The sequence below is a fragment of the Orcinus orca genome, chromosome 8 (genome assembly GCF_937001465.1).
Source record: "Orcinus orca chromosome 8, mOrcOrc1.1, whole genome shotgun sequence".
NCBI classification, from domain to species: domain Eukaryota; kingdom Metazoa; phylum Chordata; class Mammalia; order Artiodactyla; family Delphinidae; genus Orcinus; species Orcinus orca.
Genome location: NC_064566.1, coordinates 95,430,873 through 95,449,279, shown reverse-complemented (window position 1 = coordinate 95,449,279; position 18,407 = coordinate 95,430,873). Strand labels below are relative to the sequence as shown.

Sequence of the window (18,407 nt, the reverse complement as noted above, 5' to 3'; positions counted from 1 at the left end):
ACACAGTTCCCATTCGTTGTCGCTCAGTGAAGCCAAGCCCGGAAAGCTGGAGTGGTCTTTCCACCTACTGATGTGTCCCTGGCCGGCTGGGCCAGAGCTTGGGCCTCTTGGCTTCTCACCTAAGTGCCTGGAGTCCCTTCCCTCACAGCTAGGGCAGGCCAACGGTGAAAGCCCTCAGCCCTGGTACCAGCCTGGCTGGGGAGTGGGGAAGGACTGAGTTCTGCACCCTCCCCCAGCTGGGTGCACACGGTTCCTGACCCCCGTTTCTCTTTCCCTGCAGGGATCAGCAATAACCAGCCCACCCAGATGCACCTGAACTCAGCCGCTGCCCAGAGCCCCATGGGCATGAACCTGCCAGGCCAGCAGCCCCTGTCCCATGACCCCCCGCCTCCCATGTTGCCCTCCCCCACCCCTCTGGGCTCCAACATTCCACTGCACCCCAATGCACAGGGGGCAGGAGGGCCCCCTCAGAACTCGACGATGATGGCTCCAGGGGGCCCAGACTCCCTGAATGCCCCCTGCGGCCCTGTGCCCAGCTCCTCCCAGATGCTGCCCTTCCCCCCTCGGCTGCAGCAGCCCCACGGTGCCATGGCCCCTAGTGGGGGTGGGGGCGGGGGACCCGGCCTGCAGCAGCACTACCCTTCAGGCATGGCCCTGCCCCCAGAGGACCTGCCCAGCCAGCCGCCAGGCCCCCTGCCCCCCCAGCAGCACCTGATGGGCAAAAGCATGGCCGGCCGCATGGGCGACGCATACCCCCCGGGCGTGCTCCCCGGGGTGGCGTCAGTGCTGAACGACCCTGAGCTGAGCGAGGTGATCCGGCCCACCCCGACGGGGATCCCCGAGTTCGACTTGTCCAGGATCATCCCCTCGGAGAAGCCAAGCAGCACCCTCCAGTACTTCCCCAAGAGCGAGAACCAGCCCCCCAAGGCCCAGCCCCCCAATCTGCATCTCATGAACCTGCAGAACATGATGGCGGAGCAGACCCCCTCCCGGCCCCCCAACCTCCCGGGCCAGCAGGGCGTCCAGCGGGGGCTCAACATGTCCATGTGCCACCCCGGACAGATGTCCTTGCTGGGCAGGACAGGTGTGCCCTCACAGCAGGGCATGGTGCCCCATGGCCTGCACCAGGGGGTCATGGCCCCTCCACAAGGCCTCATGACCCAGCAGAATTTCATGCTGATGAAGCAGCGGGGAGTGGGCGGTGAGGTCTACAGCCAGCCCCCCCACATGCTCCCCCCGCAGGGCTCTCTCATGGGCCCCCCGCCCCAGCAGAACCTCATGGTGTCCCACCCGCTGCGGCAGCGCAGTGTGTCTCTGGACAGCCAGATGGGCTACCTCCCGGCGCCGGGCGGCATGGCCAACCTGCCCTTCTAGCAGTCCCCGTGGGGGGCTGGAGCTGGGGCGATACTGCAAATAGGATAACCTTAAGAAAGTTTCTTCCCCTTCGGTGTTGGGATGGCCTGGGTCAAGGGGTGGGGTGGAGGGGGTGGGAGGGGGCTTGTGTGGGGAGTGGCATTTGTGGAAACCAGATGTGCTGGCAGCTTAGGGGGAAGTGGCAGAGTGGGGTGGGGGATTTGGGATGGGGGTTGGTCCCATTTCGGCTGCCAGGACTGCCCCCCCCCCCCCCGCCAGTCCTACGGAGCCTCGATTTTCCCTCTTTCTCTGCGTCCGATTTTCCCTCTTTCTCTGCTTCTGCCCTCTTCAGCTTTGCTTTCAGAGCCCTGTATCTAATCCTTGGCAGGGAGTGGAAGGAGAGGAGAGGCCTCTCCCTCTCCCTCCCCTTCCTGCTGCTGTCTCCTCCGGGAGCTTCACTTTCCTCCTCTTGGTTTCTCTGCCCCCACCCCCCCGTTTTTCCTTCTGTCTTCTCCTGCCTCAGTTCCTCTCCCTGATGATGTGTCTGACCCCCTCTCCCACCCCAACCTGCAGGCGGCTGGCCAGGTGGGCAGGCGCCAGCCGTAGCTGTAAATAGAGCGCTGCGCTTTTGTGCCGGTTTGTGTGTGTGCTGTATTTCTGTGTTTTGATAGAAGTCACACAAAAAAAGGATAAAAGAAACCCTTCCCCCCTTTTTCAAATGATTGCCCCTTCCATTCCCCTGGACCCAGGGGCACGCAGTCTGACACACCTGCCCGCTGTGGCAGTGTCTCTGGGTCAATAAAGGATACCATTCCGGTCCCGTCCCCCAGTGGTGAAATGACGTAGCTACACCCACACCTAAACTGAGGTCAGACCACCTAGGCGTCCACCTGGTGAGCCCCAGCAGGGCTGAGACCCCCCAGGGCGGCAGCCTGTCTGCTGCTGAGTGATTCAGGAGAACGCGTGCATGTGCATGTGTGTTTGCCCCACAGAGGTGACACGGGGCCCTGGCTTCCTAGCTGTGGATGTCTGGTGTCCCCTGCTGCTACATCTTAGCCAGAACTTGAAGTCCTTGGTCCCCAGTCCGGGATGAAGGCAAGGAGGACGAGGCGGAGACTGTGTGGCCCCCTCGTGTGGAGCCGTGGAGGGGTGGCCTGGGGAGCCGAATGGTCCTTTGCCCTCTGCAGTGGCTCTGGGCCAGGTAGCCCCCAGGGCCATGACTCTTCCAGAGGCTACCACTTACTTCTTATCACCAAAGGAGGAAAGGAAAAGGGTTTGGCCGAGTCCGTCTGTCTCCCTCCAGCCTCCACCCGCTGAGGATGGAATAGAGAGAGTGTTGGATTCCGAGCAGGAGGGCGTCTTCCCGCTTCTCTCTGCCTGGCCGATCGCTGGCAAGGTCCCTCTGCCCAGAGCTCAGGGCTCTGTGCCCACCCAGGCGCAGCCACTGCCTTCCCCTCAGCCCCCGGCTCTTTCCCATACGAGCTCCCCACCCGCCTCTGGTCAGAGCTGAAGCCATACACGATTGGGTGTTTTGCCCCCCTCAGCCCCAGGAGTAAAACACTTCTCCTTTTCTCACTTCCTTTCCTGCCTTGTGAGGTGGCAGGGCAGCTACCTGGCTGAGGCCTTTTGTACCCCACCTCCAGGGCCAAGGGCCATTTCTAGACAAGGTGTCTTCTGCCGTGGCCCCGTCCCCAGCCTTCCTGACCTGAGGGCCTGGTCTCCCATTGGCAGCTGTGATACAAAGGGAATTTGTCCCCAGTTCTCCCAGTCTGGTGCTGTCCTCAGTACCCCGGTCAGCCAGGTCAAGTGCTTCCTCCGGGGCTGGCTGCGAGCTCCTGCCTCCCCCAGCCCCTCCCAGGGGCCAGGGCCTGGTCCCCCGTGTTCAGGGGCCACCTGTCCTCAGTCCCGCCAGACACGTTCCCACCCTGTCTCAACCCGGGCCTCGTGCCCTTGAGTCCCCCACCCATGACCCAATACTCCCAAACCGACTCTTAAGTGTTTCCTGCGCAGAGGAGAGACGGGTCAGACTGAAAAGGGCCCGATGCCCTCCCCCTCCCCCGCTCCTCCCACCTCTGCCACCAGACTAGCTTTCCAAGGTGAATTCCACAGGCCAGCTACTTCCCTCCATCCATGGCCACACCCCCAGCCATTTTGTACCATTATATAAATATATATATAAATATAAATATATAAATACAATATGTGAAGACATCTTCTTGGTTTTTATTTTGAAACAATTTTTAGGCTTGTTCCGGGGGTCTCTGTGCTGCCTGTACTGTATTGACCTGTTTTATAGGTGCCTTTTTATTAAAAAGAGAAAATTAAAAATCCAGTTTCTTGCTGTCTTGCTTCTGTGTCTGGCTCCTCCGCTGCCCAGCTTACTATTGGGTGCTGGGACGAAAAAGGGGCCCCAGGGATTCCCTGGTGTTCCACGGTGAAGACCTAGTCCCCTGGGTCACAGCTCTGATCTCCCCTGCGGGGGCCTCTTAGGGACCTGGGCTGACTGGCTTGAGTGGGCCTGGGCAACCGATGTGCGCCCTCAGCAGCTGCAGGGGTCCCTGGTGTCCCATTCTAGGCAGACCAGAGGCTGGGGAGGAGGCAGGGAGAGCCCTCCCCGGGCAGGGGGCAGGCAGGCGCGGAGCAGCTTCCTCTGGTTCCATCTGAGTAGTATCCTCTCGGGGCAGGGCCCAGCTTCCTGGAGCCCGGGGACTTCCCTGCCTAGGCCTGCTTGTCACACTGCCCAGCCCAAGGGGATGCCTCGCGGCTCTTGCTGCGGCCCAGAGAGATGGCCTGGCCTGCAGGCAGGGGGCTAGATGAGATGACCCCCAGGGACCCCTTAGGTCTCTTTCCTCGGGAGGTCTCCATCTCTGCTCCGCGGTCAGATTCTCTCTGTGGCTCCAGGAGTTTCTCCTGGCTGTGTAGTTTGCGGGGAGAGGGGAAGGGAAGAACGCATCTGTCCCCTTCCGCATCGGTGCCCAGACCCACCAGGGCCCTGGACCCTGCTGTCCTTGGCCTGCCCTGGGAGCTTTCCACCCTGGGCAGAGAAGACAGCTGGCTTTGGTTAATACTTGTTCATCCTTGGAGCTGGGGAAGGAGAATCTTTCCTTTCCTTGGTTGGGCTCCTCTCTGCTGACCTTAGTCCTTCTCTAGGATGCTGGCTGGTCTCTGAGGGCACCTGGAGTCTGCCTCAGGCTGCAGACCTCCCAGGGCCCAGTGACATGGGGCTGGCCTGGCGCCATTTTGGTCAGAGCCAGGGGCAGCCACCTGGACCGGGTCATCCTGAGCTTCCTGCTTGGTCAAGATGCTGCAGGGCTGGTGACCTGAAAGAATGTCTGTGCTTAGTAGGCACTGAGACATGTTAAGGCCCCGCTCTGCTGCCAGCTGGCCTTTCCTCAGCCTTAACCTCCATCTATGCCCTGGTGCTCAGCTGCTTGTTACTTTTGGCAGGTGAGGTGGGAGGAGAGGTGGGTGGTTGTGGAGGTCGGTGGTCCATAAGATGATGGAGTACGTTCTGGAAGGGGAATGACTTTCCCTATCGACGGGGGCAGAAGGAAAATTTCTTTCTTGAGCTTTGGATGGTTAGGATGAGAGAAGGTAAGTGTGGTCCTCTCAGCCCAAAATGATGCAGAAGAGCACAGGTATCCTTTGCTTTGCCCTTGGGCTGCTTTCCCCTCCCTGGACCCCAGCCTAGACCCGGGGCTGGGAGAAGAGCTGGCGGGGTTGTCCTGGAAAGAGGGGTTGGTTCCTCCAGCTGCCCCATATGAGGACACTGGCCAAGGCGAGCTCTTAGGATCCCAGATCCTGTTGGAAGGAGTTCGAGCATCACTGCCTGCCCCAAGGAAAGCAGAAACAAGGGGGTGGGGGGTGGCTAGGACCTAGAAGGTGGTGAGGGAGGTGGCATTCTCTGACTCCGAGAGGCTGCTCTTGCGCCAACTAGGGAAGAACTGGCAAAGAGAGGCAGGGCCGGCACAGCCCAGCTTGGTCAGAAGCCGCGACAGGTCACTGCGGAACTTCACGCCGGCAAACGTGTAGAGCATGGGATTGAGGCAGCAGTGGGCCAGGCCCAGGAACTCACTCATGGTGATGGCCACGGAGAGATAGCCATTGAACTCACAGCTACTGCCCAGGGCCTTCAGCCTCGTCAGGGTGTCCAGGAAGATAACAACGTGGTAGGGTGACCAGCAGAGAAAGAAGACACTTGTCACAAGGATGGCCACCCTGACCGCCTTCTGCCGCTGAGGACGCCGCTGGGCCTGGCACAGCCTGTGCACCACCCCGACATAGCACCAGGTCATCACCAGCATCGGCAGCAGGAATCCTCCGATGTGATAGAGAAAGCGGGAGGTGAACCAGGCGTTGGTTTCGGCCTGGTTCTCCTGGGGGAAGGTGCAGTGTGGCAGAGAGTCGTTGTAATGGGGTTGACTGACCTTGGCGAAAAGGATCTCTGGCAAGGCAAAGAAGACGCCCGCCAGCCAGATGGTTGCACAGGTGATGTGGATGGAGAGGAGGCGGCGGTGGCGGTAGGCGTGGACGGCGTGGACGATGGCCAGGTAGCGGTCCACAGCGATGCAGGCCAGGAGCAGGCTGCTGCAGTAGAAGTTGATCTTGTGCAGAGAAATCACGGTTTTGCAGAGGAAGCTGCCCAGGACCCAGCCCACGGAGCCCTCGGCCACAGCAAAGGGCAGGATGAAGACCAGCAGGAGGTCGGCCACCGCCAGGTGGAACAGGAAGGTCTCGGTTGAGCTGCGCGTTTGCCGGTGCCGCTCCAGGATGACCAGCACCAGGATGTTGCCCATCATACCCAGGAGGAAGATGAGGCCATAGGCCACAGGCACGAACACGGCCTTGAAGGAGGTCAGCAGGGGCCCCTCAGCTGTGGAGCAGAGGTGATTTTCCATTGTGTGGGTCTCCGTACTGTCATTGTAGCTGCCTAATTCCTTGTACTGCAAGGGCAAGGAGACAGGAGGGTGGGAACTGAGAACCAGTCTTTCCTCTCAGAGAGGGACCCAGACTCCCTGGTAGAGTAATCCTATCCCCCCAGGCTAACTGCTTTTGTCCCTGCACTCCCAGTCTGCCCACGGACCAAATCCCAGTTTCCCTTTGTGTTCCTCAAACAAATCCCGTTGTCTTTTCCAACTTCAGTTTTCGTCTGTAAACATCCCTCACTGGGTAGTGACAAAGATGAAAGGAGATATATGGTGTGGATGTGCTTCATAAACTCTGAAGGGCTGGGCACCTGTAAGTCGTTTCTCATTTGCGAGGCCTCAGGTGTGGAAGGATGCAGCTGCAGGGGCTGGAATCAGGGCTTCCATTTGGGGGAATGGATCTGGTTAGGACAAAGAGCCATCTCTTCCGATTCTGAACAGAACAGAGGGCACTCAGACCTAGGATCCTGCTGAAGGGGTGGATGCTGGTATGGCCTGCTGGCTTGCTCTCAGTCTGTCCCCTCGTTCCTTCATTATATCTGACATTGTAGTAAGAGCCTCTTTTTTGTTTAATCGGCACAGCAAGCCCAAGGCATGTGATACTCCGGTTTCACCCATGTCTCGCCAGAGATTGGGTCTGCTTGAACCCACGCTGATGTAACTCCCACCACGACACAGCACTGCCTGGCTGCCCTGCCTGCTACTCCCTGTCACCAGCAAACGCCTCACTCTGCTCCCTTCTCCGCGAGGGGAGGGGGAGGGGGGAGGGGGGAGGGGGGAGGGGGGAGGGGGAGGCTTCCAAGTGAAGGGGATGTGCCCACTCTGTCTCCGGAAGCTCACTCCTCCCTTGCCTCCCTCTCCCTCCCCCAGCCCTCCCCACCCCAGCACTCAGGTTGTTTACCCAGCTAACCGCAAAGGAAGGCAGGGTGCCTGTTTTCATACCTTTCACTCACAGCTGCCCCCCTGCACCTGCTCCTCACCTCCCAGCTCTGTTCTTCCCACCCCCTCCCCTAACCATACACCTCTCCACAGCATTTCAAGACCAATTATAACCAGCTTATGTGGCTTCAAAAAGGCACTTCTGGAAACGATGAGCCCCAGGGAGAGAGAGGTTGGGAGAGGGTACCGGGCACCCAGGCTCAGGGTGGTCCCACCCTGCCCTCCTTCCTGGAGAGCGAGGGTCCCACACAAGCAGGGGGTGGTTGTACTGTTACCCAGGGCCCCAGCTGTGGGTCATACACTTCTTCTCCATGGTGGGAAGACCCATTCCCCAACCTGGGCCTTTCCTTCCGGTTCCTGAGAGAAGCGGGTGGGAGGATACATTAGTGCCGTGGCAGAGTCATAGGCTGGCCCGACCCCAGCATCCCTCTGCCATAGCCCAAGTGTAGCCCTTCTTCACCCTAATGCTCAGGACTACTGTCTCCCCATGGGTCCCGTTCTCACTGACTTCTCCACTCTTATCCACCTCCTGCACAGAGGACAGGATGAGTTTTTCAACCCACGAATACCATCACATCAGTGTCCTGCTTAAAATCTTTTACTGGTTCCCTGTTACCTCTAAGCAGTGGTTTTCTTTTCTTTTTGTCTTTATCTTTTTTTTTTTCAGTTTCATAGAATTAAAAAAAAATTATCGCAGTAGAGTTGATTTAAAATGTTGTGTTAGTCATATTTAAAAGCAAAGCCAGTTATAAGGAAAAGTCATGTTTGGGATCAAGTTCGTCAATAGAAGATTGGAGGAAGCCAACCTCAGGGCATTCACACAGCAGAATACAATGCAGTGCTCAAAAAGAAGTGAGGTTTACCTGCGCGTTCTCTTAGGAAGAGATGTTTCCCATACATTACTAAATTTCAGAACTAATTGTGAGGCCTCCCATACAGCATAAGTCCATGGACTTTCTTTGCAGGTTTTACTGGGGTTGGGGGGGGGGGCGGTGGGAAGGGAGGGAGCCTCTGGTCCTCCCGTCTTTAAACCAGACACCCTTGTCTCATGTGGTGTTTCACACATATGCTTTTGTTTATGAAAATGGTTCTGCTTTCACTGGAAGACCATGGACTTGCAGGGTGAGGTCTAAACTCCTCTACTGGGCCTTTACATGTTTGCAAACTGTATATTCCCCTGACCTTTCAAACCTTCTCTTCCACTTTATCGCTTTATCCCTCTCCTTCAGGTTCATCGTTCTCCTGGCTGCCTGCCCCCGTCACGCTGATACAATCCTGTCTCTAAAACTCTTCCTTTCGCCCAGCAGTCCTTTCTTCCCAAGTCTGCCTATTGCTATGCTTCCTTCAAGGCCCCACTCAATCCCACCTTCCTATGTCCTTCCTAACTCTTCTGCTTGGAATTACATTCTCTCTTCTTCCATCACGTGTGCCTTTATTACCTCACTCAGGGTTGGGATGTCGGTGGCCTCATTGGATGGTGAGCTCCCGGGGGAGCTTACAAGGCCATGTGTTTTACACATGCCAGACATGATGCAGATGTGTGCTGCACCGCTTGGAGAGCAGTTTCCCAGATAAGGCCAGGGGACCTCGTATTCTGGGACTCTGGGGAAGTTCCTCCCTGTGCCTCAGCAGACTCAGACACTCCTTCCCACCCTTCTTCAGTTTTTGCCTCTTCCCAATGCTCTTGACAGCCTAGAGCCTATCTTGGGTTCTCTAACCATATTGGGAGTTATTTCCAGCATCGTCATTGAATACAACCATTTGATTCATCCTGGAATTCAGCAGGAGTTAAACGGGAAGGCAGTGAGATGAGCTGTTTTCATGCAGAGCAAAGCAATTGAGACAGAAGGAGAAGAGATGCAGGGTTTGGTGCAGTCAGCGGGGCTGGACTCCATCTACCTCGTGGTGGGAGCCTGGCCCTCCCACTGCCCAGCAGAGGGCTTAGGTGCAGCCAGCCTGTCTGGTCCAGAACCACTCAAGTCCTGCCCTCTAGAGCATTCCTGTTGATTGGTTTGCTGCTCATCTAAAGTCAACACAGTGAGACAAGTCCCTAGGAGCCCAGAGCCCCCGTCTCCTGAGAACCCAGGTTTCGAGGAGGGTTGGGAGTGGGGGACTGTCTTTCCCTTCTTGCCAAGAGGTCATGGTTCGGCAGAGCGCTCAGGCAGAGAGGAGAAGACAGAGGAAGCTGGTGTGAGGAGGGCTGAGAGATGGCGCTGCCTCTCAGCAGGAGGTGTCAAACAGACATCCTGGGGCCTCAGGAGTGGCACGTGTTAAAGCCACTTCCCACGGCCAGGGGATCCCGCACACCCGCCCTTCCTCAGATCATGGAGGTAGGTCATGGAGCAAGATCAGCTCTGGCCCAGTGGGAAGTTAGGAATCAGGAATCCTGAATGCTGCGGGGAGTGGGCGTGGAAGGGAGCCCCCCAAGACTCACACCCAGAGGGAGCTCAGGTGCGCCATCTGGCCGAGCACTCACTCATCCTTCGCTGGGAGAAGCTGCAGGAAGCCACGGCCCTCAGGCACACACACACTCTGATGGCAGCATGACCCCGTATAGACTCAGACATGTGACTGCTGGGGCCACGACAGCATGCGGCATAAGCAGGTACCCAGTGGACAGTAGCCTAACAGAGGCCAGGGACCCAGGCCTCAAAGAAGGCAAGAAAACACGATGACTGGGGTGAAGCTGTGCAGAGGGCAGGAGTGGGGACTAGAACATTCTGTGTCCTGGTATTGAGGTGCCAGGAGAAGGGAGGATGGGGGGAGAGATCAAAGTGCTTGGAATTACAAAGATTACTCTTCCTACCCCCACTCCACCCCTCTGCCCCTCTCTTCTTTCCTTCCTCAGGAGCCTCTGTAGGACCCAGGCCCCTCCCTGGATAATTAAGTCCTCCAAGCCCCATCTGACTTCAAATAATGAGGCTGTCTCACTGCCCTGCAGTGGCCGGTGTGAAGCTCAGCAAACGTTTGCGGATGGGGCTCTGTGTCAGCAGGTGGGCAGCGGGTGTCTAGGACCTTCCTCAGGGGTCTGTCCTGGATCCTCTCCTCTTTTTCACTCTCAACCCTGTCTTAGGTGATACGGCTGGGGGAGGCTTTCAGACAGTGCAGAGTTCTCTACAACCTGGAACTACAGGCCCAAACTGACCAGATGGAATTGGTAAAGAAAAACGTAGAGACCTAGATGGGGTTTAAAACTTCAACTCTTCAGGGACAGGTTGGAGAAGACCTGACTTAACAACTGTTTATGAGAAAAAGACCTGAGAGCTTGTTGACTGCAAGCTTCAGATGAGTCAACAGGGTGGCGTGGCTGCCAGCAGGGCTTTGTTGCCTTATCTAGGTGAACAGAAACCTGTAGGTGGGCACCTGCCACCAACCCAGTTTGTTTGGGCTGGACAAGGGTGACCAGTTCTTAAGGAGTCTGGAAATCCCCACCCTGGGAGGAAGTTTCCAGGTCCCGGGCTGTGGTGTCCAGGAAAGAGAAGACTTGAGTCCAGGAGAGCTGGCCCCTTCAAGGACTGGAAAGAGCTCCCATGGCGAGAAGGCAGGATGGGTTTATTGTGTGAGGTCCTAGCGGGTAGAGCAGGAGAAATGGGCAGAGGTTGGGATTGGGGGTGTTTCAGTCAAAGGAGAAAGAGCCTTCTAACAGGCAGAACTGTCGAACCATAGGTTGGGGCCCTTGGGAGGAAGAGGAATGTTTGAGGCCAAGTGTGTGGGAAGGGATTCCTGCTCTGGAAAGGAAGCTGGGCCCTGCCCTCAGATGCCCCTTGCTCACAGCTCCTAGATGCTCCGAGTCTCTGGCTGTCATGCCCTGCCCTGCGCTGTTCTGGTTCTCAGTGTCACCTTCATCTAGCTCAGCACCTGGGTGGGAGCCGTTGCTTCTCCAGCCTGTCTGTCCTGCACTGAGCGAATGGCCCAGACTGACTTGCTTCTCAGCCCCCAGGAGGGAGGCAGGGCTGCTGAGCGCTTGGCTCATCCAGGCCCAACTCCAGGGCTCCAAGGGCCTGAGTCATACTAGCTGCAAGAGGCGTCTACACACAGACGCGGTTCATCACTCTGGCTATAGGGGACACACACAGGCTCCATCTCCTTTTATGTCTCTGGCTGGATATTCCCAACCCAGAGACAGGAGTCGTGAGTAGGACCAGCCAGGGCGTCTCTCATTCCAGCTTTCTGTGGCTTGAGGGGTGCGGGGGTCTGGAAGAAGGAGGCTGGGTTGAGGGGTGAGGGCGGAGGACTTTATCCCTTCCCCACTCTTCCTTTAGAGGGCCCACACCCCCTAAAGACCATCTGAGACTCTGGCTGGCCATTTGTCACATCTCCCCCCTCTCCCCGCCCCCACCCCTCAGGAGCGAGCCCGCCAGGCTCCTCTTCCATCTCCAACCCAAGTGTTTTGGCCATTAGGAACATGGCACTACTCTGGGTGTGGTTCTGGGGGGAGACTTTAAGCTACCCCTACCTCTGCACTGAGTCTTTAGGTTTCAAGGGGTCCCCCTTGGCACCCCAGATCAATTTGCACTTTGGGGACAGAGCCACGCAGTCCGAGGGACAGGTAGGCAGGTCTCTTAGGTGTGCTCGGCAACCTCCTGAAGCCATCTCCCGGGTCAGTACTGATTTGAAATATTTTGTCCCATCGTTCCTGAAAGAATACACATTCTTGTGTCCTGATTCTCAGTCCCAAATTCATGGTCACTTTTTCTGCCATTGTGCCAGAGGAGTGGTTCAGCCACACTCTGTGTCCTCACTGAAGGCAAGAATTCCTGATGGAGACTGTGGTCTCTGTGCCTGAGCCCAGACTTGCCCCAACACTGACCCCTCCCCAGGCTAGCCCTGGGTCTCTCCCTCATCTCTGACCCTTCCAATCACCCCCAGTTGGGGCTTCTTCCACTGGGGTTCCTCTGGGACTTTTGACCTGGTTTGGGAGGGGGTGAGCCTCCCTTCCCCCAAGGTAAACCCCAGAAACAGCCTGAGCTGGTTTTGGTTCCTCTTCTTCACACCTCCTTGATGAAATGGGACAGTGCATATGAATGGCCTTCCCGTCCTGTGATGCGCTGAAGTCATAGACTGTGGGGGGTCATCCCTGGGGAGGGGTCAGGGGAAGCCAGGCCCTGGGGCTGGACCACCTTCACCCTGCTCTATAGCAGCTTCTCCTCCTGGCTGGTGTGCAGGGTGGGGCTGGAGGTGCAGTTTATGACCGACCCCTGTAGGTACCCCAGGTCCTAGGTCTGTCAAGAGGAGGCCGCATGCTTTCAGATCCAGGTTCCTATGGACAGAGGCTTTTCTAGGTCTGCCTAGATCTGCCTTCCCAGCAGGATGGGTCCCTGGAGTGCCCACCCGAGGGACCTGGCTCCTAGTTTCTGGTACTTAGCTGTCTAGAGTTTTTCTGTTTGGATCCACCGTTCATGGGAATTAGCAACCTATCTCAAGAAAATGGACATTTTGAACAGTTGATCTTAGAATGCAAGAGGAGGGAGGGAAGATAGGATGCCCAACACTTGGTTTATGGCCAAGAGCCCCCAGTTCTTAACCCAGCATTGGAGTCTAGAACCCAGTGTTCTAGGACACTGAACTGATACTTGGTTTGGACCAGAAGAGGGAGAGGAATAGGAAGCAAAATAATAGAACTGAGACTAACTCCAGAGAGAAATGGGGAGTTGAGACACTCAGCGGAGCAGCACAAATCAGTACATACTTATTGCGAAGCTACTGCATACAAGACTCTTCTGCCGCCCTGCCAAGCCAGGGCCCCTGTGCTGGGAGATACCGTCAGGGAGACTGTCAAAACTGCTCGAGGTCCTGCTGTGAGTGGCTGGGGGGGGGTGGGGGTGGGGGTGGAGAGAGAGGGTCTGGACTTCTGAGGGGGCAACAGCCCTGGAGAGGGAGTGTATGGGAGGTGAGTGCAGGCGGGATGAGGTGCTGGGGGCTGGCTTGAAGAAAGGTCCAGGGCCCGGATGGTCCTAGGACTCCTGGCTCCTGGCCCGACCCTGATGGAGGGGGTTCAGGCCTGCAGGGACGCCTGGGCTGAGACCACTCATTTGAGGCATGACATGAAGTGAGTCACCGCTCTCTCTCCCCGGGCTGCAGGTTTTCTTTGGTATGTGGGACATGCCCGGCTGTACCCCTGCCGCCACCTGTCTCTAGTAGGTCACGCAGTGGAGTGAGGCGTGCAGTTAGGGGAACTCTTGAGGTTTCTCAGAAGCCAGAACCGGCCAGGTCTCGAGTTGGTTACTGTGATATCCAACTGGGTCAGCGCTCGTGGTCAGCTTGAAGCTTCGGGCAGAGGAAGACGCCCGGTAACCTAGTCAGGTGAGGCCAGGGGCCAGGGCTGGGGGCCAGGGTGGGAGCACATTGCCTTGTCAGGGTTGTGGGGTTTTAGTCTGATTGGACTCAGGGCCAGCTTTATGGGCGTGAGACCGGTACCGTCACGCAGGGCCCAGCACTTAGAAGAGCCCTGTGCTTGGTTTAGCGCTCTGCTGTCTCTATCTTGAAATGTTTAACAGAGGCCCTGCATGTTCATTTTGCATTGGGTCCCACAAATTAAGCAGCAGGTCTGATTAGACTGATGGTTCTGGCTCTGCTTTTATCGGAGGGTTGGATCTGAGAAGGCAGACTTTGGGTACTTATCCCTTCCCCCAGCTCCCCATGCTCTGCTTACGCTTCCAAGTCTTGGGATCTGGGCAAGCGAGAGGCAGACTTTTCCAAGCAAGTCTGGGAACACAGCTGGTGGAGTTACAGTATAGGCTCCAGCCAGGGGAGCTAGAGGGAGTCGGAGACCATCTCAGGATGAGTTTAGGGCCAGGAGAGCTGGCAGGTATAGGAGAAAAAGTTTGGACCTTTAGAAAAGGATCCAGCCCAGAATTCAGCTCAGAGAGAAGTTCTTTTCCTAGCAGTGCCCTTGGCCATGGGGGAAAGGGAGTGAAGACTACAAGAAAGTTTCCCTAAGGTCCTTACGAGCAGCCCTCTGCTGCCCTCACACAGGAGCCTTGGGTCTCTGGTTGAGCTGCTCCTTACATACGCCTTCTGGGGACCCAGTAACAGCCAAGCTCTGCTTCACGGGACAGTCTTGGGTGGGTGGCAGACAGTGACGCTGGGGACTATTTTCTTAGCCCACCGAAAAATACCTAATCTCTAGAGAGCCCAGTCCTCTGAGGGAGGCCACAATGTGCTCAGAGACACTTCTAGGATTAACACCGAGTTCTTCCACTAACTTGATACCAGCTTGGCACCCCCTACCTCCTGACCCCAGCCCACTGGGGTCCTCTCCCCTGCTGACCATCTCCTTGGGTTTAGCACATAATCATTGTCTACGAGCTTCTGGTGAGTAATTTTTTTTTCTTCTTGGCTAGCCCGTAAGCTATTTAAGTGCCAAGAACAGGCTCTCACCTTCTCTATCCAAGAGAGAATGTCGTGCCCCGATGACAGAATCGTAGAGCAAGAGATGAATAAACATACACTGATTGGTCAACTAGCAATGCCAGCCTCCTGGTATTAAGAAAACCTCCAAAGTACTTTCCCATCTATCCCGTATTCCAGCCGTATGAGATGAGGAGAGGACCCCCTACTGAAGAATGGAGAGGCAAAGTGACTTGTTCTAGGTCCTAGAGCATGTCAGGGAGGATGCAGGACCTGAACCCATACTTCCAATCCCCTCTAAATAAAGGATGTCTATTTAAGGCAGCAGCTCTATTTTCCATGGAATGAGAAATCAAACCTTAAAAGGCAGGCGCCGATGGGCCTGTCTAGATTCTGCTGATCCGCAGTGGGAGAGGACTGCATGTCTTTCCCCTCTTCCTTGGGCCCCGGGCGCAGGATATTCAGAATTGCTGGGCGACCATAAGCTACCTGTCCCTACTCACCAGGTCCTCCAGGTTGTAGTTCATGAGGTCCATGTCCAGGGTTAGGGGGTAGTTCATGGTTGTAGCCGTATGTCACCGGACTGGCCACTGCCTGATGTTGAGAGCTTCTCCGCCTGCTGACTATAGAGAGGTGGCAGCCGTCAGCTGCAAATTTAAACAAATGAACTGTGTGCTGTCTCCTGGGGCTGCGTAGGACCCAAGGCCTGTCTCACAACTCATCATTTTTTTTTTTTTTTCCACTGGGTCTTTTGTGTTTTTTTGAAGAAAGAGGGAAAATCCCCACAGCATCAGTGCTAGTCAAGCATTTCAGCTTCTTTCCCAGCAATAGTTGTCTCAGTTGGGGCTTGTAACTGGTTTAAAGGCTGCCGCTCGCTTCTCCTCCCTGTATCTCCACCAGCCTCCCAACAGGGAGTTGTTCTTGTAATGAAAACCACCACATTGGTCGGGGGGCTCTGAGGGAAACTCCACATAGAAGGGGAGCAGGAGGTGAGCTCTTCCAGGCCCTCTCCTCCAAGCTGCCTCCAAACCCTCATCTGTCTCTCCACTAGGGCAACCCAGCCCCCAGTGTGCCCAGGGCTGAAAGTCCCTTGTCCTGGGAAAGCCCTCAGTCCGAGGCAGACTGGGATACCCTACTTGCATTATCCTTTTGCCCAGGCAGGGGCAAAACCCCTTCCCTTTCTAGCTCAAGTTCAGAAGAGATAGGTTAGAAGTTTTCAAAGGGAGCAACACTAAAACATTGCTGGAAGACAAAAACAAAATTACCCAAATCACCAAGCACAAAAATATAGTCACAGAAGAGTCATCTTCTGGCTCAAAAATAATGATGTTCTAGCTATAAATTAACTCGGTTGGCACATAAATGGTTAACGTCGTAGACTATCCAGCTAGACTAGATTTTTACATGGGAGGACCCTGAGGCCCAGAGAGGCAGAGTGACATCCTCAGGACCCACAGCTAGCCAGTGGCAGAGCCAGGACTGAACCCAGGCTTCCTGACTCCATATTCAGTGTTTCCCCTGTCCCACCAGGCTGCTACTCTTACAGGCTCAACGGAACCCTTTTCCTTTCCCTCACCTCTGCCCTGTCTGTGGACCCCTACCTTTAAGAAGCTCAATGTAGACACTGATCGACTTCCCCTCCAAGTCTCATCTTCGTGCTTTTCCTTCCAGGAGAGGTCCACAATGATACAAAAACAGCGAGTGCACACACAGAGGCGCCCACACATGATGGGCTCTTTCCCTGCCCCACCTCATCCTCCCCTGCCTGCCAAATGATCACTGGCTGGGATTCTCCCCTTTCTAGTGCCCTCCTTCTCCTTCCCCTCCATGTTCATCTTCCCCTTTTCTCTCCCCCACTTCACCCCACCATGTACATCTTTCTTGGGTTTCCACAGCTTGAGGAGTTTTCAGCCTGTATTTGTACTGTTGAGGTCTTTCTTTCCTCCATCTTCATTCACTGCCTTCAGCAACAGCTTTCAAGGAGGAAGAATTTCAGGAAAAGGGGCCAGAGGTCCCTTCTGCACTTCCAGTCCAGAAACCTGCAGGAGGAAGCTGCCCCGGTGTTTCCTGTGTAATCCCCATTCTTCCAGCCCCACCCACCCCAACATCCCTGCCCTTCCAATCGACTGATATACTCAATTTAGCTTTTGCTACTCTAAGGACATTGATCAGGAAAGAATACAGTACAGAGAATCACGTAGGAATTGGAAGGGAATTTGAAAGAGCAACCATTCTTTCCTCATTCCCCCCTTCCCCTACCCCCAGCAAATTCAAGATTCCTGTCACTACGTCCTCATCAGATGGTCACCCAGTATTAGGCAAACATCACCAAGGGTGAGAAATTTGTTTCTTTCAAGAGGTCGTGTTTTAATGCAGTTTGATTTAATCAACCCATTCTTTGACCTCTGGGTGATTTCTGATTAATGGTCTAGATATAATCTGACTAGGACAAAATATAGGAAGATAAGATTTTCCTTGTTCAAGGTTCCATACTTATATAACTGTAATTAAAATGGTCTTTCCTGTGGGCTCCCATTCCCCTTGACAACATGCTTAACAAATTTCATTTTGATGGTTTGAGTCCATCATCTCAGCTTCTAAGGGGAAACTTTTGAAATCCTGATTCAGTCCTCTGTTGCTGTGATACCATCTTAGATAAGCCTGCTATCCTTGGGTCTATCCAAGTCTTGATGGAAAATATTGACAGAACAACGCTAAAAACAGAACCCTACTTCATGCCATTAGAAACCTACTTTTCTCAAAGGTCAGAGAAGACTTCATGGAAGAAGGAGGGCATGAGCTGGACATTGACGGTTTGGATAGAGTGACCTGATATGCCTGGAGGGGAAGGTGCAAGGTAGGGGGCGTGGGAGATGATGAAGACTGCATGAAAAGGTGTGTGGAAAGAATTACTCAAGATGTGACGGGTATGGTTATGGTGTTGTTGATGATGATGATGATGTGGGGCGTGGGCAGCAGCAAGAAGATGGAGGAGGTTGGAGTGTACACTGGACAAGGTAGGAATTGCTCTTGTGGCCTTCTCCTCTCTTACTCTTCCTGTGGGTGTCCATTCACCTTGATGTGTGGCAGGTCCAGAAGAGGGGTTTGGGAGGAGGCGCAGGACTGCTCCTCAGGTGCAGCAGAGGCTGTGGTTGCAGCTATGATGCTGGGGGCAGCAAGGCATCTGTTGGCTTCTCAGTGGCTGACCTGGGTTTTATGGAGAAGAGAAACCTGTGACGTCACCTGAACTCCTCTCTAGTCCCTTAACTTCCTGGTGCTTCTTTTATCGTGGGCCCATTCAGATGCCCCTTCCTGTCTCTCCAGATGCTGGGACATACTGCAGGTTCCCAGGGCCCACTTGTCCCAGCCACTGACCTTTGATGGTCAACTGGGTTTGCCCTAAATGGGTAAATACCACCCGACTATGAGTTCTAATGTTGCCTTAGAAGGTTCAGAGAGTAACTGCCTCTGGTAGAAAAGATGATCTTAAGATCTTCAAAGCCATAAAGCCAGACTAGCCCCGCAGAATAGAGAGGGAAATGCCTAGCCTGTGACCCCTTGACTTTAAGGATGAGATGGCAGAGGTTTCACCTGTGTGTGAGGGGGACATTTCCAGAGAAGGCAGCCCAGATTTTATTTCAACTTGTTTATATTTCTTCCGTGTGGGATCCCAGTCCCCACCCCATGGGCAGCCTACCCGAGGCAGAGCTGTTTGAGAACATCAAAAGCCTGACCACTGGTGGCTCTGACAAGGGTAGATTTATGTCTGCCTTAGGCAAGATGGTGGCTTAGTGTCAGCCAGATGGATGTTTCACAGTAATTTTGCTTCCCAGTTCATGC

General features: G+C 55.2%; 2 protein-coding genes across 7 annotated transcripts in view; one reads left to right on the top strand and one right to left on the bottom strand.

Moving 5' to 3' along the window:
* The window catches only part of BCL9L (BCL9 like), a 28,752-nt gene extending 25,067 nt beyond the window's left edge, over window positions 1-3,685 (top strand). For all 6 annotated transcript variants that reach the window (XM_033434457.2, XM_004273324.4, XM_012534321.3 and 3 more), the window contains one exon: window positions 281-3,685. In XM_033434457.2, coding sequence (XP_033290348.1) covers window positions 281-1,374 — 1,094 coding nt within the window. In that variant the 3' untranslated portion in view covers window positions 1,375-3,685. The remainder of the gene's footprint in view (window positions 1-280) is intronic.
* CXCR5 (C-X-C motif chemokine receptor 5) lies at window positions 3,557-15,171 on the bottom strand. Its single transcript, XM_004273325.3, has 2 exons — window positions 15,071-15,171; window positions 3,557-6,296 (listed from the first exon to the last, which is right to left on the bottom strand). Exons 1-2 carry the CDS (start codon window positions 15,125-15,127, stop codon window positions 5,229-5,231), a joined length of 1,125 nt encoding a protein of 374 aa, XP_004273373.1. The 5' UTR covers window positions 15,128-15,171; the 3' UTR covers window positions 3,557-5,228.
* Between the last annotated feature and the right edge of the window lie 3,236 nt (window positions 15,172-18,407).